The following is a 17186-nucleotide window of genomic DNA, read 5'->3' on the forward strand; positions in this document are numbered from 1 at the left end:
TGAGGATAAGTAAAGCACAAGTATCACTTCAGTACGCAAACAGATACAAGTTAGGCAATGGAATAACTAGAGAACTTAAATCTACAAAAAGTTTTACTGCAATAACAAGAAACTCGAAGGTTCTGGCACACTTACCACTAGTTTATTTGTTATCTTAGCAGATACAAAACCAAAAGTAAGTATATATAAGCAGGGATGCCTTTCAAAGAGCTGCACAGCAGATTTCTTGTAGATCATTGCAGCTAATGCAATCACTGACCCAATATGAAGAAAAGGTGAAAGGACGCTCGTGCCCTACAGCGAGATTAAAGTTAAAGCGTTAGGTTAACAAAACGTGCACATTGCAAAGAAACCTCAATCAGCCAGACACTCGCGTGGTATGCAATGGGTGTTTTTTTAACTAAAGTCACATTAAAAACACGTCTTTCTGAACACTGGTACTAACAGGAACAAAGCGTGGTGAAGCTTGAGTGAGCGTCAGCTGAGAATGTGGTTGAAGCTTTCTCACGCTGGGGGGGGAAAATAAGGTTTTAGGCAGCAAGAAGTGCACGGTTTGACACTTGCCGCACAGGCAACGGCTGACACTGTCAGCAAGCGACAGGAGGCAATACTTCTTCTGCTTTCCTGTGCCAGCTAGAGAGCAACTAAACCAGCCTTCTAGGTAGCAGCTCGTTATTAGGCTGGCATAGAATTGCTTTTTGAAAAACTCCTGGGGCTCCAGAATCAGTCGTCATCTTCACCAAAACAGAAGGTACTTGTGCAGATACCTCCTCCTGTACGTTTTCACCGGTAAAATGAGTAATATGGATCTTTTAGAAGGATCAAAACCATAACCAATCTTCTTGACAAACTTCCTTCTGAATGGATTTTTGCATTGGACTTTTCCATGAACGCTTTGGGGGGGGGTGTATTTGTAGAACCTGTTTTATAGGATTAATTCAAAAGCAAATATCAAAGTACCATGAGCACTTTTAATCACTCACAAATTTTAAAACCCTTGACTCCTAAAGCTACTGTTCTTATGCAGACAGTATTAACTTGGTTTTCCCCAAGCCAGCAAGGAACTGAAAGGAAAATAGTTCACATGTAGGACGTATTATGCTAAATAAAAACTAAAGGCATGGCTGAAAAGCTGCAGAGTGCTAAGAGTAACTAGCAAAGTACTTACTGCTATAGTGGATCCATTTTTGCCAACTCCACCTGTGAAGATTACACCAAAGTAGTTTGTACAGGAGAATATGGTTCCTGCTACAGTACAGAGAGCCGGGAATATTTTCACCTGAATATTCAGTATTGGAATCTTAATGGAAGAGAGACAAGAAGTTAAAATATGCACAAGCAAACTAAAATTGGGCTTAATACTTCCGGTGCACTCAAACACTCCACTTTCCAATACCACGTTTGCTTTTCTTTCTCTGCTATACAGAGATTTAAGTTTCAACAAGGCACATAGAAATATGTATTTTTCCAATAATCCTCCCCATCAAGCTTCCCATAAAGCCAGACTTATCTTCAGTTACCTGCAAAGAGCCATCAAAAGCGGAGAAGTGGACCCAAACCAAGAACTTGCTAGCTAAATCACCCAGCTATCACACGGAAGAGAAATGCAGCGGTCATCTTTTCTGTAGCTGGTTGGAAACCTCCCAGCTGCAGCCCAGGATCAAACTGGGCAAAGCAAGAGCCATTGGAGACGATTAAACGAAGCCCCTTAAGAAACTGGATGCTACCTTACAGGCAAGACAAGGGAAGCAAAGAGAGATCAGAGGAGTCATCTCGGAGTCAGCGAGCCTAGGGAGAGCAAGCGATGAGGTTGCTAAAGAAGTGAAAAATGAGCACAGGCAGCTTTGAAAGAAAGGCAGTGCTTTTCTTCATTTTTTTAACAGTAGTGTTTCAAGCAGAACAGGAGAAACTAGAAGCGAAGAAAGAGTTCAAAATAAACCACAGCAAATATGTTACGGAAGCAAGTGTTTAGAGAGAGCTACCCAAAGCTTCCCAACCCTATCTGTACAGCTACAAAAAAATCTTCACGGGCTCTTAATTCAGGAACTGCAGTCACAGCACTCAACTGCATAAACACACTTGGCTCCCCCACAGCAAGGAGTCCAACCGCCCAAAGGAGGTCGAGTTGTTTCTATTTTTTTTTTTTTTAATTACACTCTCAGTGTAGCTTTCAGCAGGTTAAGATCATTAGTTTCTTATCGCGTTCAATAATTTAATCTCTCAATCTTTTCAGGGCACAACTAAGAGGCAGAGCCAGCTTTAACTCTTCATGCCTTGCTCTTCGGCAGCCTACAGACAAGCACCCAGACCACCTCTCCAAATCACTGCCCTGCGGGCTTCTGCCCGGCTGGCATAGCTTCATGACACTCGAAGATGTTTTTCCCTTGCTCAGGCTGCACTGTTAAGTCCAAAAACATTTTCTGAAAGATAGTAAAGAAAGAATACTGACAAGCAAACCAAAGGCATACATTGCCACCGACGGGAGAGCCAACTGCAATCATTCATTAATGCTACGAGGCACAGGACTTCTGAAGGTCTCTCCTCAGCCTTACAGAGGAAGGTACCCGTGCTGCCCTCTGCTTCAGTAACCATACTTTGGTATTTAAAGAATGGGGTGAATTTGCTCTTCTACAGGGAAAAAGAAAAAAAAAAAAAACAATGGCAAGCTTCGTACAGGAGTCAAAAGACATCAAGCTTGACATTTCCCAAAGACAAGGGGAGTTTGCTGGGAAAAACACCCCATGAACTCCAAACTACTACCGACACACCTGAGACTGATGCTCCGGAAAGGCAGAAGGATGTTATAACATCCAGTTTGGCTAGTTATGCTTTATTAACTCTCCTTTTTGCTTCCACTGATAGCTGCATCAGTGATAGGTATTAGACTGCACTTATCTGGCAGAAATAATTAATGGGAAACAAAGCTACATACAGAATTTTGGCAGAGGAAAGTCAAAGGAGAGGTATAAAAAGGCAGCGCCTGCTGAATTGCTTTGCATACAAAATGGAAGCAGCAAGGCCAAAAGCTGGAAGCAGCAAAGGCAAGCAAATAGCACGGAGAAAAAAAGAAAAAAAAAAAATATCTGAGTAAAGGGAGAGAGGGAGTTACGCTCAGAAATCTTCCTACAAAATGGCATTGCAGCCCCCAACTTTTTAAATCAGAGGCCACTACAAGGCAAGCCACAAGGCTTCCCTGTCTGGTATTCCCTGTATCACAACGGTCCATGCAATTATTCCGACCTTGCTGGGAATTGCATGGGTTTCACCAGAAGTCAGACGCATGCAGAACTTCACAAGACTCTGGCAGTAGCGCAGAGAAGTATCACAAGCCAAACCTTTTGCAGGTAAATTATGTTCTCCGTTAAACCCTTTGATCGCGAGAGAAAGGCTACGCTGCACAGAAAGCTTTGAATACAGATACATCCTGGTAAAGGGAGAATTCCAAGTTTTGTCTGGGAAAAAGCCATGCATGTTAATAAAAACAAGTAGCAGCAGGCAAAGAATGGATTAACGAGTGCTTGCCAGAGCCTGGCTTAAAGTCCTGAATCATTTGCCAGAAAATTAACGTCAGGCCTCCAGACTAGATGCCATCACAGTTTTGTGCAGCATGAAGTGGGATTTTAAAAAAAAATATATATATATATATAATTAGGAAACAGTCAGGAGAAGAGCACAGCTAAGGGCTCAGGGAAGCAGCAGTGAAGAGTGGGTAGGAGACTACGCATCGACAGCGGACACAGAGGCACTTCCTCCAGAAACTCTTCTTGGCCAGCTCCTAGTCACAAATACCACGGCCAGCTGGGCAGCTCCGAGTATCCTGGGAGTCCTTCTCCCAGGGCTGGATCCCAGCTGGAGTTTACAGCTGTACGTATGTACGCTTCAGTCACATCTGCAAGAGGAATAACAACTCACAGCGGGCCAAACCCAAGCTTGCTTTATATTCATGAAGTGTTTATGCTTTTAAAAGATTACGTTGTGGAATAAAACTCAAGCAATTGCAGCACTTTTCTCACTTCAAACAAGGAAAAAAACCCTATATAATCAATGCATCAAACAAGTTGCACCTAAGCTTGTTCACTTTACTCACATTTTCCAAATGAGGATCTCGGCGGCAGTCGTACTCACCATCCACCAGAAATTACTGAGCTCCGGGAGCCTTGCAGAACAGCATTTTAACATGCTTTAAAAAAGAATCTACACTGACAGAAAGAAGGAAGCCAGTACAGGTACACCTCGTTTCGCAGGGAAAAAAAAGCTAATGAAAGCCAACAATTGACAAAATACACAATTCTGCATTTAGCCTATTCAGATTGTTTTGCTTTTTGCCTGTTAGCATAAGAAAGTGGAATGTTTGAGTATACAACCACATTTTATTCCATTATTCCCCCCCCCCCCCCCCGATAGAAAGAAATCAAAAAGACCAAGCCACCGATTTTGCTGTCACATCAAATATTAAAGGACTGGGGAGAGGGGTGGGGTAAGGAGGGGTTGTGCGATATATTTGGCTCTGCAAGTAGTAAATAACATTTATCTCTACATAAACACAAAAATCTCACAAGTTGAATGAAAAAAGGAAAATTCCTAATTGTCATGGGAAACCTGATCCAGTTCATTCTCTGGAGAAATGCCTCCACTAATCCAACACCGGACTTCAAAATAGTTTAATCTTTTGGCAGCCGACTTCGCCAAATGCTGCTGCAACCCAACACTTCTAATAGATTTCAAGATTTTGCTGAAAAGGGTTATTTAATAGGTTATTTTAAAGGGTTATTTATTTAAGTTATTGAATACCACAAGAGAGCAATTGCTAAGCTCACATAAACATCACTTCGCACCGAATTGTGCCAGAGGTTGCTGTGGCAGCGTGTTTTCCCCCCTTTTATAAAAGGAGAAAAAGGAAAGCGAGAATTGGGAAATCCCGATTTGTAATGCAGAACAGCAGCTGCGCGGGGACGTTGGCCACACCAATCTCTCTGGAAAAGTTTGGCACCAATAAGCTGACTCGTAGCCTCATTTTTTTTTTTTTTTTAGAATTAGTTCTATCCCCACTCATTCTCAAGATGGTATTTACTTTGCAGTTCACATAATTAATCGGGGGGGGCTGGGATTTAAGCCCGAAAGCACACATAGCAACACTGGGGTAGCCAAGGTTAGCTCCTTTTCCGAGATATTCTCTACAGTGTTAGAGGGTTCATTTCTCCAGTTATATGAAGCAGATTAGAAATTCATCAATTCATCAATTTGGGGTGACACGTTCCAGTAATTTTTGACCATCTCTTGGTTTTATTGCAAATCAAGATTTCTTTATACACCTTAAGAATGGTCTTTATCAAGTACACAAACGAGATCAATACTCAGGAAGCAAAAACCTTCCAGGAAATCAATGCTTTCGATGCTATTTCCAGAAATCTGTTATATTAACGTATGCACATATATGCTTTTCTCTGGGCAATGCTATTTGGACAGCCTGGCGTGGCTTCAGTAAGGCAAACAAAGTCAATTTAACAACAACCCATAAACTGCCAGCTGACATGGCCTGGCAAGCCTATATAACATATGCAGGATGTATACGCAGCCAGCCCATGATAGGCAGCTTGCTTAATTAGGATGTTCACTGATTAAAAAAACACCACCAAAACAAAGATACAGCGGGGAAAAAAAAAAAAAGCTTGATAAATTTTTTCCCCCCCATATAGGTAAGAGTTGTCAGCCACATTCAGGCCAAATTATCTACCGACGGTTACAAACCACTCTCCAGAAGTTTCCCTCCTATCCTCAACCCAATTTAGTCCTCCGCCGTGGCCGACCGAGCTTGTTGCATGAAATTCAGCCAGGTTTTGGCCAGCTCTCTGAGAAAGCTGGACTTCACTGAAGGTACGTTTCAGTTTGTGCAACGTTTGATAACTTTCTACCTGCAAACGCCAGATATAAAATAAGAGCTTGTTTTCATAACTCGGGTAAAACGAGAATGCACAGTTATTGCCATGGGATCGATACTCCAGAATATCTACTTCCATTTATGAGGAAAAGTGGGGCCACAAATTCAACTGTGCTACTATTTGCAGGTAGCTCTTCCAGGTGTCTACTAGATTATTAAAAAGGATAAAAGAAGAACATGAACAAAATTACCAGAGATTGCCAAAAAGGTGGTCCTCCAATCACTGCCAGTAAATGCATGATTATTATGAAGATTTGCACTTCAGTCACATCAATTCTGATTAGGTACAAAAAGCCAAAAAAAGCGAAATTATTCAAAGCAATTTCGAATCAGTTATTTGCAAGTTCAGCAGCTCTCCTCTATCATGCACAGTACAGGAATTCCAAAATACTGAGGAAAACAAAAGAGGCAAAATTTAGAAATAATTTAGAAAGCAAAAAATATATTTTAGCTTTATTGTTAAAATTAAGAGCCATGCTATGCTATACTTTTTTGTTTTATTTCACAGTGCAATAAAAATCCATTTTGTCAGAAGTTGGAACTCTTCTTTTAACTGACCACTGCGGGTTGCAGAAATAAATATTCAGTTTTAACCTTGCCCACCAAAAAAAAAAGAACTTATTTCAGATGACAAAATTCAGGAAAGATATTTTTAATCCCTATTATATTCCCTACCTTATTTTTTTAATCTAAATATTCTCCCTGAATAGCATCAAACAAAGAGAAACACAAATCCCTGAAGAGCTTATGCAAATGGGAACGGCACAGCCAGCGGCGTTGCTGAAGATTACACAATTCCGTCTCCAGGCCACAGCAAGACAAGAAACCACTTCTGGTCCTAGCACAGCTCGTGTGTTTTGTAGAAAGGCAAGCAGGAAGGGCTTAGAGAAAAGACTGAGTTTCAGACTTTGTTTTAAAGAGCACGCAAAAAAAGGAAAAACAAGGCCATACAAATCAATGCCAGAAACAGAAGTAAAGAAAAAAAATACAAGTGGAATATAAAGGGGCTGGACTTGCTGGGGTATAATAGGAAGCCGTATAATACTGTCTCGTACTGAAGTACCGTATCAAAAATAACCCTTTGAGAAAGTTTGAAACATTTATGGCATATTCCTTATCTCCGATAATGCAATTCTACCTAAAATACTCAAAAACGTTTCTTGCGAATACATGCCTTGCTGTTACAAAAATACTGTTGATATTGCCAACTGCAAAGGGATCAGGGAATAATGGGTCAGGGTTTGGTTGGGGTTTTTTTGCCTGTCTGCCTTAAGTGAGCTACCAGACCATACAATCAAGTTAATATCAGATCAGTGTGCCACCAAGTTTTCTCTACAGCCTTTGTTCCAGCTCTGGAGTGGATCCTCTCGTTTGAGCACCTCCACCCTGGCCAAAATATACTTTTGTCTCAGCAGCAGGTCAATATGCAGAAGGGACAATTACAAGGCTGCACCTCATTTCCACGTAGAACATCCCCCAAGGCGTAAGAAAGCAGAAGGGCAACAGCACGTGGTATTCAATGCAATCTCTTATCTTGCTACGGATTCTCTAAATGCCGGCTGCTGCTTTCGGCAGGCTGTAAAAACACCGCATCCCTCTCCCACTGTGCAACGTCACCTTTCCAGTGCCCAAGAGACTTTCTGAACAGCTCCCCAAGAGCAGGACACGCACCTCCGGCACAAACGGCAGAACCGGCACGCGGTGGCACCATCGGCAGCAGGCAGATGGGGTCCGAGGCACCCAAGCCCTGACCATCGCCGTTGCAAACTCCCGCTGCTCCCTCCTGGCAGTGAAGCAGCGGAGGGGAACGCAAAGGATGAAGAAGATGGGAGAGCAGCAATTGCGATGAACTAGCCAGACTCTTAGCACATAACGGGAAAGTTTAGCCAAAGCTGCTGGAGGAAAGCTAGAGAAGATTCCAATAAATGACAGTTTCCCTTAGACATCTCTGCTTTTTTCCCCCCCCCCCTTTTTTTCTTTCACTACACCAAGCATACAGGTACAATACACACAGGAAAACCTCAGAGGTCCTTCTATATTCTGATTCGTTCAATAATAATCCCATAAATCAACCAGAACTGGCTTGGAAAAAAAAAAAAATTCATTTCCACAAAGCAGCAAGAATGTTCTAAAAATCCTTATTTTCAGTCCTCAAACAAACAAATTGAGCCATTGAGCTACCCGGCAAGAAAAAGTAAAAATGCTCAGCCATTCGAGAAGAGAGACACACAAACCATCTGATGAAACGCAAACTGCGCCCTCCTAGCTTTGGGAGGCAGCACGGAAACGTGTTTCCAGCGCGTCCAGCCGAGGAAGGGCTGAAGCAGCTCCGCGAACCCTCACGGGTTAAACAGGAACGCATCTTAGCTCATTTCACTACTTCTGCCAGTGACCTAAAAGAACATAAAGCAATCAAGAAAGCTCACAGAAACAGTGACTAATAACTAGTGTAGGTAACTCAAGTTAATAGCTTTCCTTGGACACTAAACCAGGTTTCTTTTGGCAGCAGTAATCTCAATGCAAATTAAAGTAAGGTCATATACTTCAAAAAATTTCAGATCATAAGAGACAAGGTATTCTGAAAAACAAACGCTTACACAAAACTGGGAGCCCAAGCAAATCCACGGAAGCAGTGCCTGGATTCGGGTTAGGGCGACAGCAGTATCGTCTTCGCCCAGCCACGGTACCACCTCGGCTCCATCGCCTGTCCTCCTGCCCTCCGCAACTCCAATAAAAACGGCATCGGGCAGCTGGAAAGGGTTCAGCAATGAACTGCAAGTCTGTTGGGTTAAAAACTCCTCCCTGACTTATAAGAATCTCATCTTGCAGAACAAATACGAGTCTTGACTTCAATTCTACATAAAGAGAAGATTTTTAACACCAAAGGCCTCCTTAAGACAGACATAAGACGAACTAAGGAGAAACTAAACACCTAAACTATCACCTGGAGTAGAGCGCAAGTTCTTAATACCAAGGATGAAAAAGGACTGGGAACATCTCACCTACAGGGGATTCTCTTGTCACCCATACTCATTAAAGTCACTGTTGGATGACTTTTGAAAAGACACGCTCCTAACTGCAGAGTACATGCCCGATGCTGAATTATCCAGTGAATCTTTTTTGCAGAACATCAAACGGCCACTACTTAGAAACCTAAGAATACAGGAATCCAGACAGGCAGCTCCTCGAAGCTAGACCGCAAACGCAAACAACATTTGGAATCAGAAGCTGGGTGAAAGGGAAAAGAGGCACACTGTTCCTCTACTCAGTTAACTCGAATTTAAAATGTCTGTGCAACTACAGCATTAAACTGGACTAAATCCATGCTGCTGCTAAAAGGAGAAGCCATCCCGACTTCTCTAAAGACCGACCACTTTCTCCCCCAAAACCAACTGCTCAGTCCCACTTTCTCCCTTGGGCCAGCCCTACAGTCCCATGCTATCGACTGGATCGGGAAATTGGCTCAGCTAAAATCACCCAAACAAAAAAGGAGAAGAAAAGAAAGGTTCCCGTCCCAATTTCTAGCACAGCAGCTGCCCTTACCCATTTGGTGTGACCTCATGAATGACGCAAGCACAAAGGAGAGGGCAGTGGAAGGTCTGCGCTGCCTCTTTTGGCAGCTGAACGAAACGGTGCTGGGTCAAAGTCACCGTGCAGCTACAGCTTAGACGGCAAGGGAGCCAAAGGAGTAAGTGGGAACGAGTTCAGGCTTCCGAATGCGACACAGGTGGACTGCTATCAGCGTCCATAAAAGTCCCAAACAGTCCTTAAAACGTAACACAGTAAAAAAAGTGAAAGAGTGCAATTAGAAAACAAAGCAACGATGGTTTGGTCAAGAAGGACACGAGCCAAGGTGATGCACAGCACTACCTGGAAAACACGAACACGCCAGGCAATCCAGGGGACACTCATTCCTACACTTTAATCATTAACTTCTATTTATAAATGCCTTCGAGATAAAATGTGCTAGTAATAAAAAGATCCATAAATTGCCTCAGCCACCATATTGTTTTCAAACTCTGGTAGAACTGGGAAAGCACCTAACAAAATGACAAGACAAAAGCAGGGCTGCATGGAAAGCTGCTTACTCAGTGTAGACGTAGGCTGACTAAAGCCTTTCTGTACTACCCATGCTGGCCTTTTGAGAAAAAACACATATATAGCTTGCTTTAGCGGCTAGGGAAATTATTTGCAAAGCAGGGTGGCAACATTCCTGCTTCAATATTACATAGAGAGTGCTATATATCTTTCTACACAAAGTTGCATTGCACATTGGAGTGCCTCTTCCTACAGTAAGGACCGTAGAAAATGCAAACCGGAGTAGCGGATCATTTATCGACTAGTAATAGAAAAGTATTTTTAGCTTCAATGCACAAAGATAGGTACAACAAGGAAAAAGAAAAAAGAAAAAAAAAAACACCAAAACCACAGCGTTGGGAAATCAAAAGTGGGGAAAGGCCTTTGGTGCTGCAGACCCCCCATTAACTACTGCACACAACCAGCACCCGGGTACCATAAGCAGAGCTGGAGGAAAGCAAAAACATTTCAAAGCAAGAAGGGAATCCGCCAGTTCAAAGTCTGATTCTATTTTCTCCTTGCGTTTGTATTTATTTACTCCCTTAAATGCTACAGTGGACATCCTAAGAAAAAACAAATGGAAAGAGCTAGCAGCATGAATTCTGCAGCTCAAGGGGGTTTCTGAAAGCCTCTTAACTGGGATATTTTCAGCAATCGCTTGAGCCACACTTCCCCTAACCTGACAGTTTTTTTTGGCCTGATGTTTCCTGACAAATTGAGTCATGTCAGCATTGCCCAAACAGTTTGTGTCGCTAGGATGATGCGGAGACATAGCGCACAATATGTGGCGGATCCCAAAAACGTATGAAATGAAGAAAATGAAACAAAGCGTTTCCCCCACGACGTACCCACGCTGCAACAGATGGACGTAAAGTTATCGCAACGGTTCCTCAACAGACACAAAGCAATCTAATTCCAAAGATCACTTCTTCAAATAAACCAGGGACTTTTTCATCTTCTAGAAAATAAACAGAAGACCCTGGATCGAGTTTTTAAGATCACCAGGAACATCCAGGCAAAGAAGCAAGGAAGAAGGATCAGACGCTGGAGACAAAGAAACAAAGAACCTAGACTCAATAGTTGAACAAACTAAAAAGGCCTAGACAGACCATCCAATTGCAAGGCTGGGAAAAACATTGAAAATGCCCCTGAAGAATACTGATTCTGCAGCAAACTGATGGGAGGAAGGAATAACAAACAGCAGCTCTGCAGAACTGAAGAGGGCAAGCAGGGACCAGGTCAAACATCAACGCTGCACCAGCTGCCTTTGCCAAGTGAAGATTGCAAACACGAGTATCTCAGCGTTTCAATTCCGAGAAAGTCAGGGAAGCAGAAAAAAGTCGTGAGGTTTTCAATGCGCATTTCGTCCCTCGCTCCCCGTCTGCCTCCATTCCCAGGAGCCGCAGAGCCTCAGAGGCGCTCTCCCGTTCTCGCAGCGCGACGGCCATGGATTTCACGGCACACGCTGCAACGCGTTTTACTCTATTAATCTGTCCTTCCTTGTCGTGCCAAACTGGAATACAGATGACTTGCTAGCGTTCAAACTTACGTTTGCTGACATAATAAAAGATTAACAAGAACAGTATTATTTTAACATTATTTCCTATAAAAGTCTGAGTGTTTTCCAGATTCATACACCTTAAACACCTTCATTTGCAATTCCTCTATATGTAATACACGTTGTGCTAAACTGTATTAAAACTGCCCACTTCTGGGCTATGGAAAACACCAAAGTGTGAGGTGTTTACAAGCAAAAGTCACATTCCACCAGCACAAGTACTGAAGGGTGACAGCGCAGCGCTGCAGGGCTGAAGCTCCCCAGAACTCTGCACATTTACACTCTTTAACTTGATTCCCCAAATCCTTTTGTTTAAAGCCTTCGTGTTCTTTTAAGTAATTTCTCCACAGGCTAAAGGCATAAGCAAAATTCATTAACAATTTAAGAAACTTTTTCCCCTCCTTGATGAATAAAGTAACTACGAGGCTTATCTGTGTCGCAAGAATTGCAATCTGTTCACTTCGCATTTTGCCAGATCATGTAGTATTTTCAAGACAGGGCGATATCATTCTGCTTTCTGACTACCAATGTTTGTCACATGAAACAGCTATCAGATGAAAAAGAGCAGCGTGAATACGTATTTCCTGTAGCTTAACCATCTCGGAGATGGTGCAATACTGAAATAAAAAAAACCTATAAGCACCCAGCTTCAAACTGCGTAAAATAAGCGCGATGCGTGTTCGCAGTAAGGGACTTGGAAGTAGCAGCATCTTTACTTATTAGTTAAGACTAAAAATAAAGCTACTAGAAGATATCTGAAACTACATATGCAGGAATTTTAGAGGATAATCCAGTCTATTCTGTAATTCAGTTGCCTAAAAACTAGTTAACATTAGCATGCGCGAGGGGGACTTGTGACAAGCAAACACTCGGCGTTCTCTTACGGGAGCAAAAGTGACAAAACGCCCTGCCTGGCTCAGCCACTACACACCCCAGTCCTACCACCCACCGCATTTATTTGTAAAACAAATTTCTTTTTGAACAGCAAAGGCATCCTTTCCAAGGGCAGAGACCATAGGTGGGGTCTGCAGACTGCCACCTCCATCGGCTCCAGGGCATCCGCGCAGAGAAGCGGAGCTCCTCCCTCGCTCCTCCATCAGATGGCAATTTGCTTTATCCATTTTAAACCATTCACTTTCATTACAGAATTTCACTTGCTTCCTCCCACATCACTACCTTACCAAGGGGTGACTTTGGAAGTCTCCGAATGTTTTGGTACTGAGGAATTCCCCCCCCCCCCCCGCCCCCCCAAGAGACTTGGGCAGAGTCATAACACTGTTATCACAACACGCTAAAATCTTGATTAAGCTCTTCCTTCCTTCAAATTATTGCTTGCTACTTTACCATTTCCTGACACTAAGTATTTCCAGCCTTTCATAGACTGTCAACAAAATATTTTTCTATAATTTTTAATTATGTCATCTGACTGCCTTCAGAGCAGGCCTAATGGCACCGGGCTTAAACTGTCAGATGGAGGCAGTGGATCTGGCACACACCATGATTTACCAGATCGCTGATAGTGTTGGATCTAAAGTAGAGCTGGTAATTAAGGACTCTAACAGCCTCATGAAAGCAGAGATTGTGCTGAACCATTACATGAAGAAAAAAAAAAAAACAAACATAGGAGAACAGCACAATTTGCATCAATGCAAGTTTAACAAAGGGTATGCAAACGAGCCACCAAAAAAAAAAAAAATCATCTCAGTTTTATTCAAAATCTGATGTTCTAAGAAGGCTATCCAAAAGCTATTCTTAAATCCTCAAATATTTCAAGGGAAACTCCTGGCTAATAGTCCAGCAACTATGAGAAATTCTAAGGAACCCAACTTACCCACTTCTAATGATACCATTTTACTGGGGGGGGGAACCCCACCTATATACGCTGTATTAAAAAAAAAACAAAATAAGGAAGAGAAAGGCCTTTCTAAAGAGTGGTAAACCAGAGTGGAGGAGGATATATTTAGCACAGACATAAGGAAAAGCATTTTGAAAATAAAGACGACCAGGAAACGAAGTTATTGAACAACGAAGCTGCAAGCACAGTTAAGCAACTGGACTCCACGGATGAAGCAGCAGAGTCCAAAACAGGCATTTTTAACCAGTACCTGGTGATTTTTTTCAGCTATTGCACAGTGTACGGTTCCCTGAACTAGCCAAGCAATTCTTTTTTTTCTGGTGGAAAGGTATTTAAACAGCAACAGCAAAAAAAATTCTACAATTTTAAAAAGCAGTTCCAACAAAATGACTCTACGCCCACACTTACAGAGCTGCTTCCACAACCCTGGTTATCTTTTAGGTGAAGCCAGAACTGTGAGAAAATAAAAAGAAGTGTTTAAAGCAAGCTTTTCTGTTTAACAGGCAGGTTTTTGCTTTGTTTTCAAGTAAAATATGATGCTTTCCAAAGAAAATTTATTTCCAGTTAGATCAGATTTTTACTGCTCGTTCATATCTTGCAAACATTTTTTTCCCCGCGTATTAAAGCACTTGTGAAATACCCTTCAAAGATGTTTTTCATGGACCAGTTACTATGTGCATGACAAAGGCGCTGTCTCTGCTTAGTCTATGCCATTGCTTGCCAAGTAGCGTTAACATTCGCTTTACCGTAGAGTTCCAGAAGCAGGGCCCCAGAGCTGCTGTGAGAAGCTGGATCGCTATTGTACAGAGCATAGACTCCGTAACATCAAATCTACGTGTGAGGGAAAGAAATATTTCAAAACATTTTCCTGAGCACTTCAGTTAAGTGGAACCATTAGAACGGATCTTCAGTCACGGCGTAAAGAACAAAAATCCAGATGACTACCGTGCGGCATTGGAGTAATTTAAAGGGTAGATCAGAGGAAGGGAATTAATGATTACCAAAAAACGAGAGTATTCATGAATTAACAAAAATATCATAACTTACATAGCATTTTACACATTCAAAACTCCACTCAGAGCTTCCACGATTTACAGTTTTACAGTGCCGCTCCAACACGTGGGCAAACACATTCATCAGCGTGCGCATGAGGAAACAAAATTAATTCCTTGCTCCAAGTCCCAGGAAATAAAATTCATAATCAAACACAATCCCGGACCTCTCATCTCCCTACCCCATGCTTGTATCTCCAAATAACACTGAATAGATGAATTCTTCATCTACGGATGCTACTGCGTATTTTTTGTAGAGCAGAAGCGCAGGCTGCATCTCCAGTTTGCCCCCCCTAAGGAAAAGCAGGAGTTACACCTCCCTGCCCACCAACTCCTTGGCTTTTTGGCAAATAATGCTGACAAAAGACAAGTCAGCTCGGATCCCCTATTCAGTGGCAACCAGACTCTGCTCTGTACACATTTATTTTTCACCCCTGACAGAAAGGGATGAAAAAATAAGCTGTGGCCAACGCAGCCACAACCACCTTAAGGTACAACACAGATTTTAAAATATTTTAGTTATAAAATGCTATAAATGTGATCAAATTAAAATTACATCAAACCACCTAGTTAAAAAAAAAATATTTCAGCAATAAGATTCAGCCGTAACAGAGATCCTGTTTAGTGTAACGCTTATCAAAGCACGCCTGAAGAGAAGCACGCGGACTGCCACCCTGACTGAAGAGGTGCGTCGGCAGAGAAACAACGCCCATCGCCATCGCGCTGACGGGGCTGAAGCGGCGCGGCACGACGCGCGGTCCCGTGCCCGCTGAGAGGGCGCACCGAATTTCGGTCCGAGAAGCATTTTCAGTTTATCACAGCACATAATACAGTATATAGTTAGAAAAGGTTACATTCGGTATTTTAGGGACTAGAGGAAGAGAAAGTCACACACAAACAACGTAGCTTTGGTACTTTTGGACAGCTGCGGTTTCTTTTCCTTTTTCCCTATGTTACTCTAAGCGAGATTTGTAATTCAGACATGGATTCATTTTTTAAACATTATCTGGGAAAGCTTAAGAGGGGGCCATCAACCTCGGCATGTGCTTAACTCTACTTAGATGTTGGCAGTGACAAGTACTTATTTCGTATGCTGTCTGCTCTGCTGGGTTCTCGTGTCAAGCTGGTGAGAGCCTTGAGCCAATTAACAGGCAATTGATTAGTCACGCATCCAGAATATACTCTATCAGTGCTAATTTATTGAGCATATTCCTTGTGCAATTCTGAAAAGGTCCTGTTGGATTAAACAAGCCATTAGACTTTACAAGGGCCACCACTGAATCAAGTTTCAGAGTTCAGAGCCAGCTGCAGTCAATTCTTTCCTTGTCCAGAACGGTCAAGCCAAAGGACTTCACTCAAAATTGAGAGACTTCCCGAGAAAGTGGCCCAACCAAGAACAGGAAAGAGATACTTACGCTGGCGATTGCTCCGAAATCAAGTCCATCGCTACCAATTCTGCTGATTTAATACAGCTTCTCTTTAATATTGTGTGAAACTAAGGGGGGGGGGGGGCGCATTTCTATACCATCCTCCTCCTCCACACACTGAATTCCTTGCAACAGTCCTGTGTAGCAAAACACAGCAGACAAGAAAAACACTCTTGCCTCATCAGAAAACAGAAGTTAGGAGGCTGGGAAACTCAAGAGGATACATCTACTATTTAATACTCCGCACAGCGGCACTCCGGTCTGAGAAATGATGATCCCTCCATCTGTCTTATCCGTATCTACCAAGCATGCAAGCGGGATTACTCAGGCCGGGCAACGAACGACAAATCTGAGCATGAGACAAAGGATTGTTTTCTTAAGGGAACCACTGCAGCAAGAAAAGAATGTTCATCATCATAACATGAGAGAAAAAGGCTGAAAGTCACATGCTAGCAGTCCAAGTGCTTAGTTTTAAAGGTTATTGTGGAGTTTCATCTTAACTCATTCCAACCCAGCGTTTTACTTGGACGTAGTGAAATACAAATAGCACGCATAAAGCAAACCGTACAGAAGAAAAGCAGAAGCAAATTAAAACTATTCCCAGCTACAGGAAATTCATCTTGAGGTAAAAATAATATTAAAAATGAGCCACAAGCTTTTCTCCTTTCCTTGTTGTAATACACTTAAGATGATATGTAATTTTTTTCCTTTTGCTGCTCATTAACATTGATTAAAAGTTGTACAGGTGAGATAATAGCCACGTGCTTCACCTCATTATGTGGAAGCTCGCTATTTCACAGAGCAGTAAGAACATCTTTCAACGGTAAAGGCAGAAAAACCGGCAGCAGCACCTCTGCACGACGGCCTGGTTCCTGGTTTAAAACACCATTACGGGACTTCTGAGAGGGAAAGCAAGAGGAGGAGGAGGATCATGAGGTGAAAAACCCCCCTCATCATTTACGTCAGCCCTCAGCAATTTCAGCTGTGTGTATTAATGCTGTAGCGAGGCACTTATACATATTTATAGGACACACACCAAGCACTAGAGAAACGCTGACGGGGGGCAATGGGTGACTGAGTACGCAGAAGGCAGCGGGGTGCAAGCGGCAAACTTAGCACCTACCACAACGGTGCTTCGACGTGCGCTTCTTGCAAGCGTAGAGAAACTAATACCCCCTGGCATCAGGAGAGACTCTACTGAGCTTCAAACTTTCCTCTGCAAATAACCAAGGTGTTAAAGTTCTTCAGGAAGTGTTGGGAAAACTCCTCAGATGGAAAG

At 42.6% G+C, this 17186-nt stretch overlaps 1 protein-coding gene across 6 annotated transcripts in view; it reads right to left on the reverse strand.

Annotated features, from left to right (window-relative positions):
- The window catches only part of CEPT1 (choline/ethanolamine phosphotransferase 1), a 32206-nt gene that overhangs the window by 2911 nt on the left and 12109 nt on the right, over positions 1 to 17186 (reverse strand). For 5 of the 6 annotated variants that reach the window (XM_087762358.1, XM_087762359.1, XM_009463299.2 and 2 more), the window contains exons 5-7: positions 6130 to 6214; positions 1169 to 1300; positions 136 to 294 (exon numbers count right to left, since the gene is read on the reverse strand). In XM_087762358.1, coding sequence (XP_087618484.1) covers positions 136 to 294; positions 1169 to 1300; positions 6130 to 6214 — 376 coding nt within the window. Of the gene's footprint in view, positions 1 to 135; positions 295 to 1168; positions 1301 to 6129; positions 6215 to 14174; positions 14260 to 17186 lie in introns of all 6 variants that reach the window. The other variant, XM_087762356.1, reaches the window with a different exon arrangement.

The sequence above is a fragment of the Nipponia nippon genome, unplaced genomic scaffold, assembly GCF_047370975.1.
Source record: "Nipponia nippon isolate SJK-2023a ecotype South Korea unplaced genomic scaffold, ASM4737097v1 scaffold_25, whole genome shotgun sequence".
Lineage (NCBI taxonomy): Eukaryota > Metazoa > Chordata > Aves > Pelecaniformes > Threskiornithidae > Nipponia > Nipponia nippon.